Source organism: Seriola aureovittata, chromosome 20 (assembly GCF_021018895.1).
Source record: "Seriola aureovittata isolate HTS-2021-v1 ecotype China chromosome 20, ASM2101889v1, whole genome shotgun sequence".
In the NCBI taxonomy this organism is placed as follows: domain Eukaryota; kingdom Metazoa; phylum Chordata; class Actinopteri; order Carangiformes; family Carangidae; genus Seriola; species Seriola aureovittata.
In genome coordinates, this window is record NC_079383.1 from 19761853 (window position 1) to 19779080 (window position 17228).

General features: G+C 38.3%; 2 protein-coding genes across 7 annotated transcripts; both read left to right on the forward strand.

Annotated features, from left to right (window-relative positions):
• Positions 1-1156: 1156 nt before the first annotated feature.
• LOC130161297 (toll-like receptor 13) lies at positions 1157-7748 on the forward strand. 2 transcript variants are annotated; one of them, XM_056364503.1, is made up of 4 exons: positions 1157-1290; positions 1948-4542; positions 4924-5041; positions 6406-7748. In XM_056364503.1, the coding sequence occupies exons 2-4, from the start codon at positions 2022-2024 to the stop codon at positions 6650-6652; spliced, it is 2886 nt and encodes a 961-aa protein (XP_056220478.1). In that variant the 5' UTR covers positions 1157-1290; positions 1948-2021; the 3' UTR covers positions 6653-7748. The 2 variants fall into 2 exon arrangements, with proteins under 2 accessions (XP_056220478.1, XP_056220479.1); XM_056364504.1 differs by lacking the exon at positions 1157-1290 and having other exon boundaries at positions 1936-4542.
• Positions 7749-10240: 2492 nt separating this feature from the next.
• Positions 10241-17178, forward strand: LOC130161296 (toll-like receptor 13). 5 transcript variants are annotated; one of them, XM_056364497.1, is made up of 4 exons: positions 10243-10636; positions 11171-13702; positions 14451-14568; positions 15863-17178. In XM_056364497.1, the coding sequence occupies exons 1-4, from the start codon at positions 10564-10566 to the stop codon at positions 16101-16103; spliced, it is 2964 nt and encodes a 987-aa protein (XP_056220472.1). In that variant the 5' UTR covers positions 10243-10563; the 3' UTR covers positions 16104-17178. The 5 variants fall into 5 exon arrangements, with proteins under 5 accessions (XP_056220475.1, XP_056220472.1, XP_056220473.1 ...); XM_056364498.1 differs by having other exon boundaries at positions 10244-10738; XM_056364500.1 differs by lacking the exon at positions 15863-17178 and having other exon boundaries at positions 10241-10636; positions 14451-14572.
• Positions 17179-17228: the final 50 nt, after the last annotated feature.

The window sequence follows — 17228 nt, forward strand, 5'->3', positions numbered from 1 at the left end:
TCTGCACATACGTGGTTAGGAAGAAAAAGGTTAGCAAGTAAAAACCAGCAATTCTTTTTCTATTCATTTCCATCAGATGCTAAAGTGTAAAACATTTCACTGATTGCAATATCGCATGTTTCCCAGACATCTCAGGCGGGGATTTTTTCTGAAGCAAGGTTGAGTCACTGTTGTATGATGTAAACTGGCCACACGGAGAAGTAAACTTTTCCTTCAGTGACATCATTTGAAATACAGTATATATGAAATTGAAAGGTCTCTTTGGGTTAAAATTTTTTTTAACTCAAGCGAGTGGGTGCCATCTTTGAGTCCAGTTCCATCAACTAAAGCAAAAGTACCTTGAAATGTAACTTAAGTCCAGCATTAATGTAAATGTACGTAGTAACCTTCCACCACTGCGTCGATGTTTCATTTAGATGCACAATAGGAGCAAATACACGATGCCATCTTTAATGCCTAAACCCCATCTCTTGTGAACGCACCTTAAGCATTACGCTGAAAATAATCACCATCAGTGTAATTACAAACGGTCAATTTGCACCTGTTCACTAATTCACCTCTTCCCAGCATTGTTTAAATGAACTTGAGTAGTAAAATGTATCAGTCCATATTTTCTCCAGCTGTAGGTACTATAACTATAAAGTGGCAGAAAAGAGGAAGTGCTGGTTTTGTCAGACTCTTGATTCGTAATAATCATTATCGGGCTTTTTAGAGGAAGTGGTGAAATTCACAGCATTTGTACAATGTGTAAAAGATTAGTAGAGATCAGCCTATGAATGTTCATAAAAGGTAATTGACATTAACATTTTAGACATTTGTATTTGTTGTATTTGTCTATTGTTTTTCACAGAAATGTATTACTGTATGTCAACACACTGGCACTGCATTGTAAAAATACATAAAAACAATATAGTTAAGTTTCAATAAAATCCAAGTAGATGATGGTGAATTCAGCATTCTGAAAACACTAACAAGATAATTATTTTATCATACATATTTAACATGTCTTGAATATCTTATTAAATGCTGAGAGGCTTGAATGAACTGTAAATTTCAAAGATCCCCCACCCTGTAAGCTACTCTCACTTCCTCAGTTGATCCATGAAAAAGAGAAGAAATGCTGAACTGAGGAAAGCTGTAGAGCCACAGAGCAAGACGAACTATTTTTCTCATGCTCACTGGATATTAAAAAGGATATTTTCATTTCATTCGAACAAAGGAAGATAATTAAACTACAAGATCCTGTGGATTGGAGATCAGTGACAAAGCAGCTCTTCTTTGTTTGACGCAGTAAGTATCAGAAACTGTTATTCGTCCTTCGTCATATTGTTTAGTAACACTTTATAATACAGCCTGGGATTTACAAGGGTCAGAGTCAGTTTTGTCAGTTTAGATTTGTTTAAGTTGTGCATTCATGTAACTGGGTTAGATAAGCCTTCAGATCTCTTCAGATTTTAAGAATCTTTGGTCTGAGTCGCAACAAGCTTTCCTCTCTCCCAGGTGCCACAAGGAATCTACCGAGTTGGATCTGAGCTCTAATAACATCAGCAAACTTGGACGTGACGATTCCACCAATCAGACAATGCTTACAGTTCAACCTTCATCAGAATTCAATCAAATCTCTAAAACAATGTGATTCCAAGGACCAACCTCAACAAATCTTAGCCAACTACTTTTGAATGGGAATGAACTTTGCCATTTTAATTTCATCACAAATAAAAGACTGACCTGCTCCTACTGACAGTTGAGTGTAGTGGAAGAAAACAGGACATTTTAGAGGAAAAGTAGAAGAAATTATGTACAAAACTTAGTGTTAAATTGTAGAGTTGGAATTTTTTCATACTGCACCAAAATATCATAATTTATTATACCATTATAGTTTTTGAGCATTTGTTGTGTATTACCGCTTCTGATGGCCTTTATGTGTCCGTTTCATTTCATTTTCAGGATTATTTTCTACAGTTTCACTGGTTCCTTACTGGTTGGGCTTCACTTGTTTGTTTTTAAGGGATACTTTAAAAATGGGTCCTGGAGTGAAAGAGAACGAAACAACAGCAACAGAAGGAAGAAAACAATTTCAACTCATCATTTTTCTGTGCTTGTTGAATATCAGCAGTTTTGTTGTTCCAGTCAGAGGATTTGCAATGAAGAATTGTAAAATCAGTTACAATATTGCCATATGTGTCCAGAGTAAACTCAGAGCTGTTCCTCAAGATATTCCCTCAACAGTAAAAGGTTTTGATTTGTCTGCAAACAAAATTTCAAGAGTAAAAATATCAGATTTCAAAAATCTACCAGTTTTGACAAAATTAGAACTAAATCGCAACTTCATTTCGCAGATAGATAACGGCGCCTTTGCCAATCTGATTTCCCTCAAGAAGTTAAATCTAAATAATAATAAACTTGTTGAACTCAGAGAGGATCTTTTTAATGGTTTGAGCAACCTCACCGAGCTCAGGATTAATGGTAATCGCATCAGAGCTGTGGCGTCCACGTCTTTCAAGTCCATGATAAGCTTAACGTTTCTGGACATTTCTCAGAACAAACTGCACGACATAAGAAAAGTTCATTCAATAATACAGCATCTGCCGCAGCTACGAGAGTTGTACATTCAAAAGAACGGTTTTACCACTTTTCACTCGTGGGAACTGACAAACAGCTCGCTACAACTTAAATACCTTGATTTGTCTCGGAATCCTATGACAGTTTTTCAGATCACTGCAGATGTTTTACCAAATCTGACCTGGTTTAACGTCGGTGGCTCTTCCCAGAAGATGAGATGGGATGTGCATAACAAGACCTTCTTTAGTCGAGTGTCTACTCTAGACATTACCGGGCTTCAAATGTCTTTAAATGACATGAAAACATTACTAGAGAGCGTAAACTCCTCACTAACGTGTCTGAGGATGAATGCAATGAATCATAACTTCGCAGCGCTCATCAACATTTCCTGTTCCATCCCAACATTGTCCAAACTGCAACTCCGCAATTACAAACTCAGCTCTGTCAGTTCTGATTTGATTAAGTTGTGCATCAATGTAACTGAGTTAGATTTAGCAAAGAATCAAATACAAAACATCAGTGACAACACCTTCAGATCTATTCAGAGATTAAGGATCTTGGACCTGAGTCGCAACAAGCTTTCATCTGTTCCAGCTGCCACGAGGAATCTACCGATTCTTCAAGAGCTGGATCTGAGCTCTAATCTCATCAGCAAACTTGAATGTGACGATTTTGCCAATCAGACGATGCTTAGACAGCTCAACCTTTATCAGAATTCAATCTCAGCTCTAAAAGGCTGTGTTTTCAAGGATTTAATACGATTGCAAGTTTTGAAGTTGCAGAGCAACCAAATGTCCGAGTTACATGGTGCTTTCAACAAACACCTGCCAAATCTACGCCAACTGCTGTTGAATCAGAATAAACTCACTGCCATTAAACATGGAGAATTCAGGGGCTTACAGTCCCTCCAGAACTTGTCATTACATCACAATCAAATACATCAACTTGAAATGGGGTGTTTCATTGGATTGATGAATCTTACCGATATTCAGCTACAGGAGAATCGTATTAAAGAGGATGAAATAAACAAAGGTAGTTTCAATGATCTGATAAATTTAAGAAGATTAGAGTTGAGGGACAATAACATTAGATATGGAAACAATTCAACTTTGCCTAATGCACCATTTTCTCAGCTGTCCCGTCTGGACACATTAGGTATTGCTTTACAGCATGGCAAGGGGAAGTCTTACTTGCCTCACAACTTCTTGCAAGGTCTCACAAATCTGCGGGTTTTCAATACGAGGAACATTCAACTTTTAACCTTGCACAAAGACACGTTTATTTACACACCTCAACTGCAAGAACTTGACATTAGCACAAATGAATTTAGGGATCTCTCTCCAGAGTTGTTTTCCCCAATTCCAAACCTTAAAAGTCTTTACATATCTAAAACAATTCTTGGGTCTCTGGAGTTTCTTGTAAATGCCAGCCTTTCCAAACTGGAGTTCTTGCAGGCGAGAAAGAATCAATATTCAGTTATCAGTGAGGAAATAATAAAGTCCGTACCAGCTCTTGTTTATGTGGATCTTCAGGGGAACAGTTTCAGGTGTGACTGCGATAATGCCTGGTTCCTCCAATGGATAGAAAACAACAACCAAACACAAGTTTTTGATGCCTATAACTTTACCTGCAACTACCCTGTGCACCTTAAAGGCAAGGAACTGTTGGAACTTGACATCAGCTCCTGCTCAGTAGACATTGAATTCATCTACTTTATCTCCACCACATGTACTGTCCTACTGTTTATGGTGGTGTCCTTCACCTACCATTTCCTGAGGTGGCACCTGGCCTATGCCTACTACCTCTTCTTGGCTTTGCTCTTTGACACAAAGCACAAAAACAAGCAAGCTCCTAAACAGTATGACGCCTTCATCTCCTACAACACTCATGATGAGCCCTGGGTCGTCCAAGAGCTGCTGCCCAAACTGGAGGGAGACCAGGGCTGGAGATTGTGTCTGCACCATCGAGACTTTGAGCCAGGTAAGACTGCTGTTTACACCAGCTGTTAAATTAATGCCTTTCTTTGCTCCAGCTGAGCTTAAATGAGCAATGGGAGGCCAACAATGCAGCTAAAATAATGATACTATCAAAAGAGACAGAGTATATGGTAGAGTAGATGTTTCTTGATTACATTTAAAACAATTGTGTTGTTCAAGACACGGAAAGCCATTAATTTCCTATCTGTAAGAAGCTGTAATCTGGAAATCAGTATACACAAGAGTATAAGCCATTACATTGTGTACTTTCATTTATACACCAGCAGGTGTCACCATATTACTTTTTGAACTGCACTCTCAGAGGAACTCATGAAGAGAAAAGTGATTATGGTTTTTGTTGCTGACTATTTCACCCTTACCTCAGGTAAACCCATCATAGACAACATCACAGATGCCATTTATGGAAGCAGGAAGACCATCTGTGTGATCAGTCGCAGATACCTTGAGAGTGAGTGGTGCTCCAGAGAGATCCAGGTGGCCAGGTAATGTCTCAGCTGTGTGATACATTAAGCTGATGTTAATCATCTATGCTGATATTGAATTAATATCTACACATTTATGGTTATCAGATCTTAAAAATATCTCCAACACCTTGTTGTAACTGTCACCTTGAACACTGCAGTAATACACATCTTAAACCCAAGAGATCTTCAATTTCGAAAATTGATTCCCTGTTAATGCAAACTCAAACATTGCTGGTGCAGTGACGTGGCTATAATAACCCAAATTAATGAAAACTTACACATGATTTGGCAAGGAGGGAAAAATAAACCAAAAGCAGGAAGTGACACAGGAACACAGCAGACTGTGCATGACCTGACAGTCCGGATAGGATTGGGGCTGTCTTAAATCATGAGAGATCTGATGAGGAAACTGGGATCAGGTGTGTGAATGGGTGGGAAAGGTCAGATGATCAGGAATGAAGGGAAAGTTAGGGGAAATTGGTGGCTGGCTGAGGGAATTGCAATTGATGGAAATTTCCAGGGAGCACCAGGGGCCTGAGGAAATGAGGATGTGGTTGAAGGCAAAGCAAAATAAGCAAAAGACTGGAGCAGGATTTGTGACTAATTCAAAATGGAAACGAAACCTCAGAAACCACCCAAGACAGCAATCAAACTGAAAAGTCTGGTTTACATGATTTTATAAGTTTCACAGACATGTAAGGTTAAGTAAGACTGACATGTAATAAGAGAGATAATCTAGGGTTGTTGTTTTTTTAACTGACAAAAACATTACTACATTAAAACAACTTCAAGTCTTTAGCAGAGAAATTAAAGTCTTTTCAAACCTGATGATCTGAAGGCAAGTAACAGAAGTGATGCACCTCACATCTTGGGTCCTTACTCTTCTCTATTTAGCTTGTAGACCTGCGGTCTCTAAACATGCGGTCCGCAGTGGGACCTTCTTCTGCTTCTGCTCTGCTAAAGTGTTGCTCACGCTACGCTGTCTGTGTAGAATGATAATAACCAAAAACTCTTGCTTTCTTTCTCAACACGTCATCTCACATCATGTCACATCACATCAACTAATCACTGACTAAACTTTGGTTTAGTTTAAGCTAACGCTAGCCACAGCTAGGCCTATCACGCAAGCTAGCTTTCACGTGATATAGCCTCTTAGTCTGGTTAAGAGTCCTACATCAGATTACAAAGCTAAAGTTAAGGAGCCCCCCAATGGTACCATTTTGTAATTAGTGGGATTTTAGCTGTTTTCATGAAAATTACACATTTTTAAGGAATAATATTAGTTTATAGTAAAACGGATGTCAGAAAGTCAGATGCAGGTTATGTGGTGACTGTGTTTCGCTTTTGTACGTTCTCATCAATCCTTTGTTTCTCCCGTCTAGCTTCCGTCTGTTCGACGAGCAGAAGGACGTGCTGATCATGGTCTTTCTGGAGGACATTCCCACCCATGAGCTGTCTCCTTACTACCGCATGAGGAAACTGCTGAAGAAGCGGACCTACCTGAGCTGGCCTCGAGCCGAAGAGCACACGGAGCTGTTCTGGGAGAAACTCCGCCAGGCTCTGAAGACCAGAGACGATCCGGGTGAGGACATCTTCCAGCTCACTGTGGTGGACGCACACTGGCAATAAGGAAGTACAGATGTTTACAGCTGTACAGCCAGTATAGTTCGCTGGAGTCATTTTGGACTTTTGTTCTTCTTCTTTTGTTTTTGGCTTGTTTTAGGGGCTGCCATTACTTTTTATTACCACATGTTGAACATTTTTGAATACTTCTGCTATTTAAAGCTATTTATTCATCACCAAGCTTGAAATAAACAGCAATAACTGTATCTGTAACTGCTGTCTTACCTTAAAACAGGCATTTGTCCATCAACTGTTTCTGTGCAAAACTATCCACCACTTCATTAAAACCCAGAGATCTGATGACATTGCTCCATGATAATAGCTAATTATGAAAGTTTTCCTCTTGACATATTATTTTCCACCCCTTCCTTTTGAAGTTTGTGCAGTTATGACACAACTGCACACGTTGATCTCAGTTATTTTGGTTTGTTTGATATTTGATGATATTGCTCGGAAACCTCATACTACTGCACACACACCAATTTGGGAACTTATGAGTAAAAATAAACATACAGTCTGTATTATTTTGTAACCAGGTGGAACTCATTAAGACCCTAACCTCGCAGAATTAAAACAATATACTTCCCACCATGGAAAAAGTGTTCATGATTGTGAGCTTTAGAAGAACCAGTCTTTTTTTTGTGGGGCGCTCGTATTGTTGTCATTGTTCGCAGTCTTTACAATTTACAGAGAAGTTCATACCTGCCACAGTGACACTATGAAACAAAACCACTCAATCATTTACTAATTTAAGGAACTATTAGAACATAAAATAGACCAGGAAGTGAAAAAGGGATTAGAAAAAACATGAACTTTCCCACACTGGAGGGGCCATGCTAAGCTACAGAGGGAAAATGGACAATTAATACAATTAATAAATTACTAATTAAAAAATTTAATGGCTTGTCTTATTCTGTGAGCACAAAAGGATGACATATTTCTACACATGTACAAGAATATTACATATTTTTATACGTTATTAGATATTTTATACATCAATATGTGAAGTCATACATAGTGATGAGAATAACTAAACCACAGCTGATTAATAAGGACACTGTGATTCGAAGATCAAAATCCAGAACCACACTAAAGTGGTCAGAAAGACACGTTTTGACATCTAAAAAAAAAGTCCTTCTTCCTCCTGTTATTTTTACCAGATTCCAGCTACAGCCTGGAACATTTTGCTGACTTTTTAAGAGTACAAATAAAGTTTCTTTTTCCTCAACAACAGAGGTTGGGTTTCTGTTTTGTAAAGTTAATGTTCCTTCAATGATGTTACTATTAACATAAAAATAGGTCCACAATTAACCCTGTAAAGCCCACTGTTGCAATATTACAACATCACGTTTAACCTTCCTAAAAAAAGATCACACTTTCATAGTCAGTGGGTCTTATTGTTTATCCTCACAATGCTATTGGATAGAATACATGTTTATAGGTCTGGCCATCTGACCATGAACTCACACTACCTGCGAACTTTTCTCTGAACTCATCTCCTTGTTTTCACTGGACTGGATTTGGCAAGATTCAAGTAAGTAAACTACCTGAAATATTTTTTTGTGTGTGTTCATTACAATGTGTAGAACATGTAGATGTTAAGTTATTGTGGAAATCATTTGTCAAATTTGATTTTGAGCTTGTTGAGTCTATGCTGCAATTTTACAACACTGGGTCTTTGCGCTAGCTACAATGGCCTGTGCACCTGACACAGCAGCATTTAAAACTCCATCTGCATCTAATCAGTTTAAAAATAACTTTCTTCCATTTCATAATGCCACCAGCACTGAGATATCATCAATACACTGTGACTCTACACTCTGTGGACTCTAACAACATTTAGTTTTGTAAATAGAAGATGTAGATTTGTAATCTAAATTTTATCCTATGTTTTTTTACTACTAAATGACTATTCATAAAGAGGGAGCGTGTCTATGTTCCCACAGCCCTATGTTCCCACAGCCCTATATTCCCACAGCCCTATGTTCCCACAGCTCTAACCCTAACCCTAACCCTAATTTTCAAAAATTTCTGTGAAAAAAAAGTTCTAAGAAATGTGGGAACATAGGGCTGACCCCCATAAAGATATGACTGTTGTGTTTTATTATTATTCACAGTGTATACTATTATGGGGCTAAACAGGCAGTCAACCCTGTAAATGAAGCCTGAGTTGTTCTGTATATATGTTCAGACAATGTGAGTACAAATACAGAAATCCTGCTCCCACTGAGGCCCAGTGTTGCAATATTACAATGTTTTCCTAAAAACTTACCAAAACGTAAAAAAAATTCAAAAAACATTTTTATTTATTATTTACTCCTGCAACAACATCTGAAAGGTGAAAAAAGTTTTTTCTCATTTTTTTCTATGTCTGGGTTTTACAGGGTTAAACACATAACTGGTCATAATACTATATACTCAGTAAAGACTTGACATGCAGAGATTTCTGGACTTTTAAAAGTTGCTGCAGCTCATAGGCTACTGTTCTGAAAAACTAAAAGAACGTTTTTGGGATTTCAGAAGGACCAAAGACAAAAAGCTTCCTTGTCTAGCAGTAAAAAAAAAGACAAGAAAGCATGCTGAAATTCAAATCCAATACTTAAAGTTCCTATAATCGATATTTTATATTTAAAATGGATCTCTTTAGAATGATAAGTGAAAGGTGATGCTTGTAGTGATCAAACCACAGAGAATTATCATTTTATATCTCAACTCTACAGAGCATTTTAGCATCTTTCAGATATTGTTTTGGTCCTCTGGCCTAAAACGTCACTATTCTGGTTCACACTACGTTCATGTTTTGTAACGCATCTCTTTTGCCACACTTACATCTGGTGTCCACACTACTCTGGATTTCAAGTACCTAAAACGGAGACTTTTGGAAAAGTTGCTGACCCCGTTTTAGTCTGAAAACTCGTCGGGTTGCGCTGTACAATGTCGTAGAAACCCATGGTCACTCCCTGATAAGGTTTTATCAGCCTCGACAGTGGTGAAAGCAACAAGAATGATGAAGGACAAATGTAACTGGCCTTGATATCTTTGTCAGCAGCTGTTGTGCAGTTTGTTGTTCCTCTTTTCTGGCGATTTTAGTCTGTAATTATGTTTAACTTATGCTGCCAAGAGGACTGCTGCCAAACTTAATTTGGTTGTGAAAATAAAGAATCTATCTATCTATCTAATCAATTTGTGCAATTAACAAACTGCTGATTTACGCAGTTTACACTGGCTCATGCTTGCCCAGTGGACATGAATGGTCATGTAGGCTATGTTTGGGTTTTCAATTGTGTTGGATGGACAGAGATCGTTTCTGCACTCCTAAAAAGATGAAGAACCGCTGGTCTAAATAAATAAATTAAATACTCTGTGAAAGCACGACATCATTATTGTCAATCGGGTTTCTATAAATGATATTTAAATAAAGTTACTTATTATGAGTAAAGCATGCTCAGTATATTCACTGATGCATACAAACTGTAGAGAGTTAATAAAATTTACTTTTTGTGTCTATATTTTATCTTGGTGTGCGGGTACAGTATCTAGAAGTTAGCTGAGAAGAGGAAATGTATGGCTATTACAGGACTGTCTCTTTGCTAGATTGCAGAAGTCATCACTGGACTTTTTGGAGGAAATGAAAATAACCACAGCTTCGTGGTATGACACAGAAAGAGAAAATAAAAGAAGAGAATAGAGGCCAGACCAAGAATCTACATCTACATGTTGTATAATTGACCACAAGTATTTACAGAAATGCATTAATGTATGTAAAAACAACAGCGTCCTGTAACAGGGATGATGATGACTGTGAATTCAGCATCATGACAAAAATAAACAAGATGAGTCCTGCACAAAACGAACTCAGGAATCGGAACAAAAAACATCTCAAACGGCGAGCAACTCTCACTTCCTTCAGTTGATGTATGAAAATGAGTAAAGCGATGACTTGCAGACGAAAGGTGTTTAAGCCGCACAGCAAGACGAACACACTGGGTGGTATGTAGACTGACATTTTATTTGAACAAAGGAAGATAATTAAACTACAAGATTCTGTCAATATCAGATCAGAGATTAAGCAGCTTTTCTTTGTGCGACGCAGTAAGTATCAGAAAATATTATTTGCCATATGCTCATGAGGATAATTCTAACTCTTTGGTTTATTTGGTAACGCTTTAAAATGCAGCCTGTGATTTACCGGGTAATTGCAATGTCGTTTTCATTTTGTCACAAATAAAATAAAAAAGGATTTTAGAGGAAAGATAGAAGAAAGTAAGACAACAATGACATTTTTAAATTGCATTTCTAATAATATTAAGGAGGCTGACTGAGCTCACATCTTATATGGTGATCATTTATTGTAGTGTTGTAAATTTTCTGTGTTTATTGTGTGTTACTGCCTCTGTTGGCCTTTATTTGTCTGTTTTTATTGAATTTCAGCATTGATTTTTGCAGTTTTTATTCACTGATGGGAGTAATCACTGAGAAATTGCAATGCCTTATCGGTTGTACTTCACTTGTTCTTTTTAACAGAGATTTTAAAAATGGGTCCTGGAGTGAAAGAGAATGAATCAACGGCAACAGGAGGAAGAAAACAATTTCAACTCATAATTTTTCTGTGCTTGTTAAATATCAGCAGTTTTGCTGTTCCAGTCAGAGGATTTGCAATGAAGAATTGTAAAATCAGTAATGATATTGCCAAATGTGCCAAGAATAAACTCAGCGCTGTTCCTCGAGATATTCCCTCAACAGTAAAAGGTTTTGACTTATCTGCAAACAAAATTTCAAGAGTACAAGTATCAGATTTCAAAAATCTACCAGTTTTGACACAGTTAGATCTAAATGACAACTTCATCTCGGAGATAGATGACAGAGCCTTTGTCAATCTGATTTCCCTCAAGAAGTTAAATCTAAATAATAATAAACTTGTTGAACTCAGAGAGGATCTTTTTAATGGTTTGAGCAACCTCACCGAGCTCAGGATTACTGGTAATCGCATCAGAGCTGTGGCGTCCACGTCTTTCAAGTCCATGATAAGCTTAACGTTTCTGGACATTTCTCAGAACAAACTGCACGACATAAGAAAAGTTCATTCAATAATACAGCATCTGCCGCAGCTACGAGAGTTGTACATTCAAAAGAACGGTTTTACCACTTTTCACTCGTGGGAACTGACAAACAGCTCGCTACAACTAAAATACCTTGATCTGACTCATAATCCAATCACACTTTTTCAGATCACTGCAGATGTTTTACCAAATCTGACCTGGTTTAACATCGGTGGCTCTTCCCAGAAGATGAGATGGGATGTGCGTAACAAGACCTTCTTTAGTCGAGTGTCTACTCTAGACATTACCGGGCTTCAAATGTCTTTAAATGACATGAAAACATTACTAGAGAGCGTAAACTCCTCACTAACGTGTCTGAGGATGAATGCAATGAATCATAACTTTGCAGCACTGATTAACATTTCCTGTTCCATCCCAACATTGTCCAAACTGCAACTCCGCAATTACAAACTCAGCTCTGTCAGTTCTGATTTGATTAAGTTGTGCATTAATGTAACTGAGTTAGATTTAGCAGTTAATCAAATACAAAACATCAGTGACAACACCTTCAGATCTATTCAGAGATTAAGGATCTTGGATCTGAGTCGCAACAAGCTTTCATCTGTTCCAGCTGCCACGAGGAATCTACCGATTCTTCAAGAGTTGGATCTGAGCTCTAATCTCATCAGCAAACTTGAATGTGACGATTTTGCCAATCAGACGATGCTTAGACACCTCAACCTTTATAAGAATTCAATCTCAGCTCTAAAAGGTTGTGTTTTCAAGGATTTAATACGATTGCAAGTTTTGAAGTTACATCACAACCAACTGTCCAAGTTACATGGTGCTTTCAACAAATACTTGCCAAACCTTAGACTACTGCTATTGGATGAAAATAAACTCTCTGCCATTAATTATGGAGAATTCCGGGGCTTACAGTCCCTCCAGAACTTGTCATTACATCACAATCAAATACATCAACTTGAAATGGGGTGTTTCATTGGATTGACGAATCTTTCCATTATTCTACTCCAGCAGAATCTTATCACAGAAAAAGAAATAAACAAAGGTAGTTTTAATGATCTGATAAATTTAAAGAGATTGGACTTCAGGGAAAATAGAATTCAATATAAAAACGATTCAGCTTTGCCTAATGCACCATTTTCTCAGCTGTCCCGTCTGGAGACATTGGCTATTCCTTCACAACACCGCAGGCTGAAGTCTGACTTGCCTCGCAACTTCCTGCAAGGTTTGACAAATCTGCGGGATCTCGATATCGGGACCACTCAACTTTTAACCTTGCACAAAGACATGTTTATTTACACACCTCAGCTGCAAAAACTTGATCTTAGCTCAAATGAATTTAGGGATCTCTCTCCAGAGTTGTTTTCCCCAATTCCAAACCTTAAAAGTCTTTACATATCTAGAACAATTCTTGGGTCTCTGGATTTTCTTGTAAATGCCAGCCTTTCCAAACTGGAGTTCTTGCAGGCGAGAAAGAATCAATATTCAGTTATCAGTGAGGAAATAATAAAGTCCCTACCAGCTCTTGTTTATGTGGATCTTCAGGGGAACAGTTTCAGGTGTGACTGCGATAACGCCTGGTTTATCTGGTGGATAGAAAACAACAACCAAACACAAGTTTTTGATGCCTATAACTTTACCTGCAACTACCCAGTGCACCTTAAAGGCAAGGAACTGTTGGAACTTGACGTCCGGTCCTGCTCAGTAGACATTGAATTCATCTACTTTATCTTCACCACATGTACAGTCCTACTGTTTATGGTGGTGTCCTTCACTTACGATTTCCTGAGGTGGCACCTGGCCTATGCCTACTACCTCTTCTTGGCTTTGCTCTTTGACACAAAGCACAAAAACAAGCAAGCTCCTAATCAGTATGATGCCTTCATCTCCTACAACACTCATGATGAGCCCTGGGTCGTCCAAGAGCTGCTGCCCAAACTGGAGGGAGACCAGGGTTGGAGATTGTGTCTGCACCATCGAGACTTTGAGCCAGGTAAGATGTCGGCTCTTTGCATCGGCGATCAAATACAGGCTTTTCTTAGCTTTTTATAAGCCATGTGAGCGGCTCTAGAGATGACAATGGCAGTGTGTTGAATGCTGTGTCAATCTACTTCTTTGATCCTGAAGGAAATATCTGAATAACTATTACACTGATTGGCCTACAGTTTGGTAGAGTCAAGGTCCCCTGGGGATGAATCCTATTCTCAACAACTTTTGGAAGGATTGCCATGAAATTGTTGAAGACGTTCATGACCAGGTCTTCAGATCAGATTTTCATATTGAGCTGTTGGGAATAGTTTCAGTTTTAGCCTGCTAACATGTTAGCCTGCTTAACATCATTGTGAGTATTAGTGGAAAGTAACTAAGTACATTTAGTTAAGTGCTGAACTGAATTACAAATTTGATTTAATATGGAGAACCTCTAAAATACGACACAAAAAATTTAACTTTCTAGAATTCACAAAATGATAAATCGTTTCATTTTTTTAATGCAAAAAATTTCAGCTTCTCAAATGTTCTGGGTAATTGGAATGGGTATTCATCACTAATTTCCTACATTTTACAAACCAAATAATGAATGAAATTAGTAATCATTCGCGTTATACAAAATAGTTCAGACCTAGCTCCACCTCAAGAGTGTAGAGTACAAACTGTTACAGATTTTTTTCTTATTTTGTGCTTTCATCTATACTTCAGCAGGTGTCACCATATTACCTGTTGTGCTTTTACCTTTACCTCAGGTAAACCCATCATAGACAACATCACAGATGCCATTTATGGAAGCAGGAAGACCATCTGTGTGATCAGTCGCAGATACCTTGAGAGTGAGTGGTGCTCCAGAGAGATCCAGGTGGCCAGGTAATGTCTCAGCTGTGTGATACATTAAGCTGATGTTAATCATCTATGCTGATATTGAATTAATATCTACACATTTAGGGTTATCAGATCTTAAAAATATCTCCAACACCTTGTTGTAACTGTCACCTTGAACACTGCAGTAATACACATCTTAAACCCAAGAGATCTTCAATTTCGAAAATTGATTCCCTGTTAATGCAAACTCAAACATTGCTGGTGCAGTGACGTGGCTATAATAACCCAAATGAATGAAAACTTACACATGATTTGGCAAGGAGGGAAAAATAAACCAAAAGCAGGAAGTGACACAGGAACACAGCAGACTGTGCATGACCTGACAGTCCGGATAGGATTGGGGCTGTCTTAAATCATGAGAGATCTGATGAGGAAACTGGGATCAGGTGTGTGAATGGGTGGGAAAGGTCAGATGATCAGGAATGAAGGGAAAGTTAGGGGAAATTGGTGGCTGGCTGAAGGAATTGCAGTTGATGGAAATTTCCAGGGAGCACCAGGGGCCTGAGGAAGTGAGGATGTGGTTGAAGGCAAAGCCAAATAAGCAAAAGACTGGAGCAGGATTTGTGACTAATTCAAAATGGAAACGAAACCTCAGAAACCACCCAAGACAGCAATCAAACTGAAAAGTCTGGTTTACATGATTTTATAAGTTTCACAGACATGTAAGGTTAAGTAAGACTGACATGTAATAAGAGAGAGAATCTAGGGTTGTTGTTTTTTTAACTGACAAAAACATTACTACATTAAAACAACTTCAAGTCTTTAGCAGAGAAATTAAAGTCTTTTCAAATCTGATGATCTGAAGGCCAGTAACAGAAGTGATGCACCTCACATCTTGGGTCCTTACTCTTCTCTATTTAGCTTGTAGACCTGCGGTCTCTAAACATGCGGTCCGCAGTGGGACCTTCTTCTGCTTCTGCTCTGCTAAAGTGTTGCTCACGCTACGCTGTCTGTGTTGTAACTGTCGCCTTGAACACTGCAGTAATACACATCTTAAACCCAAGAGATCTTCAATTTCGAAAATTGATTCCCTGTTAATGCAAACTCAGACATTGCTGGTGCAGTGACGTGGCTATAATGACCCAAATTAATGAAAACTTACACCATTTGGCAAGGAGGGGGAAAAAAACAAAAGCAGGAAGTGACACAGGAACACAGCAGACTGTGCATGACCTGACAGTCTGGATAGGAGCAGCTGATTGGGGCTGTCTTAAATCATGAGAGATCTGATGAGGAAACTGGGGTCTGGTCCTCATCCCTCTTTGTTTCTCCCGTCTAGCTTCCGTCTGTTCGACGAGCACAAGGACGTGCTGATCATGGTCTTTCTGGAGGACATTCCCACCCGTGAGCTGTCTCCTTACTACCGCATGAGGAAACTGCTGAAGAAGCGGACCTACCTGAGCTGGCCTCGAGCCGAAGAGCACACGGAGCTGTTCTGGGAGAAACTCTGCCAGGCTCTGAAGACCAGAGACGATCGCAGTGAGGACATCCTCCAGCTCACTGTGGGAGACAGACCGTGATGAAAAGAAACCATGAACCTTCCTGTACGAGGTTTACAGCCAGTGTAGTTCACTGGTTTATATAACTGAGACTGCTGTTTTTTGACTAAATATTATAATAAGATAATATATAAGATTTGTGACATTTAGAGCTCACTGACTCTACGGCCTGAGGGCTGACTAGTCACTTTAATCAGAGCAGCTGCACCTACTAATCAACTGAAATGGAAAATCAGGAGCCACAAGTTGAAATGTTTCCGTACAAGTAAACTGGAAATCCAAGTTATGATTGAGTACCAGAAATGTATTTTTTCCATGTCGAAGTAAAGTGAACTACCAGTGTAACCTGTCGCAGTCTGGATGTGACACAACCTGACAAGTGTGGGAAAAGATGATTTTAACAACCATAAAGCAACTTATGGTGACAAAAGTAGAAAATATGGCATGTTAAGGAATTAAATTTATCTCATTTGATAACAAATACACCTTAGTTTTGTTTTCACTGTGCATCAAGCCATTATTTAAAATTATTATTACTTTTAATACTGTTTTTATTATATTGCTTGCTATTTGCCAGAAGCTCACATTTGTGTCCGTGTGAAATATCTCAACAGCTGCTGGATGGATTGTCAGAATTATTTTTTTAAGACAATCATATTTGTCCAATACTTTGGTTTATGATCAAATATGTGCAAAAGTAATGACATTTTCATCACCTGTACTTTGTGTTCAGTGCTAATTAGCAAATGTTAGCATGCTAACGTGCTAAATCAGTCTGTAACCTTCTGCAAATTATTACACGGAGCAAACAGAAATGCTGCATTTCCATCATGTTTTTGAATTTGTTTTTTATTGTTTGAGCTTTAATTGGTGCTTTTTTTATTTTCATCATCTCATTGCACCTTTTTCTTCTGAAATGTTTTAATGGCACCCATCCAGAGAATTTGCACTTTTCTGTCCTCAATAATTTTATTGCTTCAAATTTCCTTGCATTTCTGATCTTTAATTTAACTTCTGATGCTGATTTATTACTGTACCATAAAATGAAATTTGCAATGTAAAGTATGTGTTCGTACAAGAGGAGTTAACCTTTTAGCACAGCTTATTTTTAATATATATGCATATATATATATATATAGTATATGA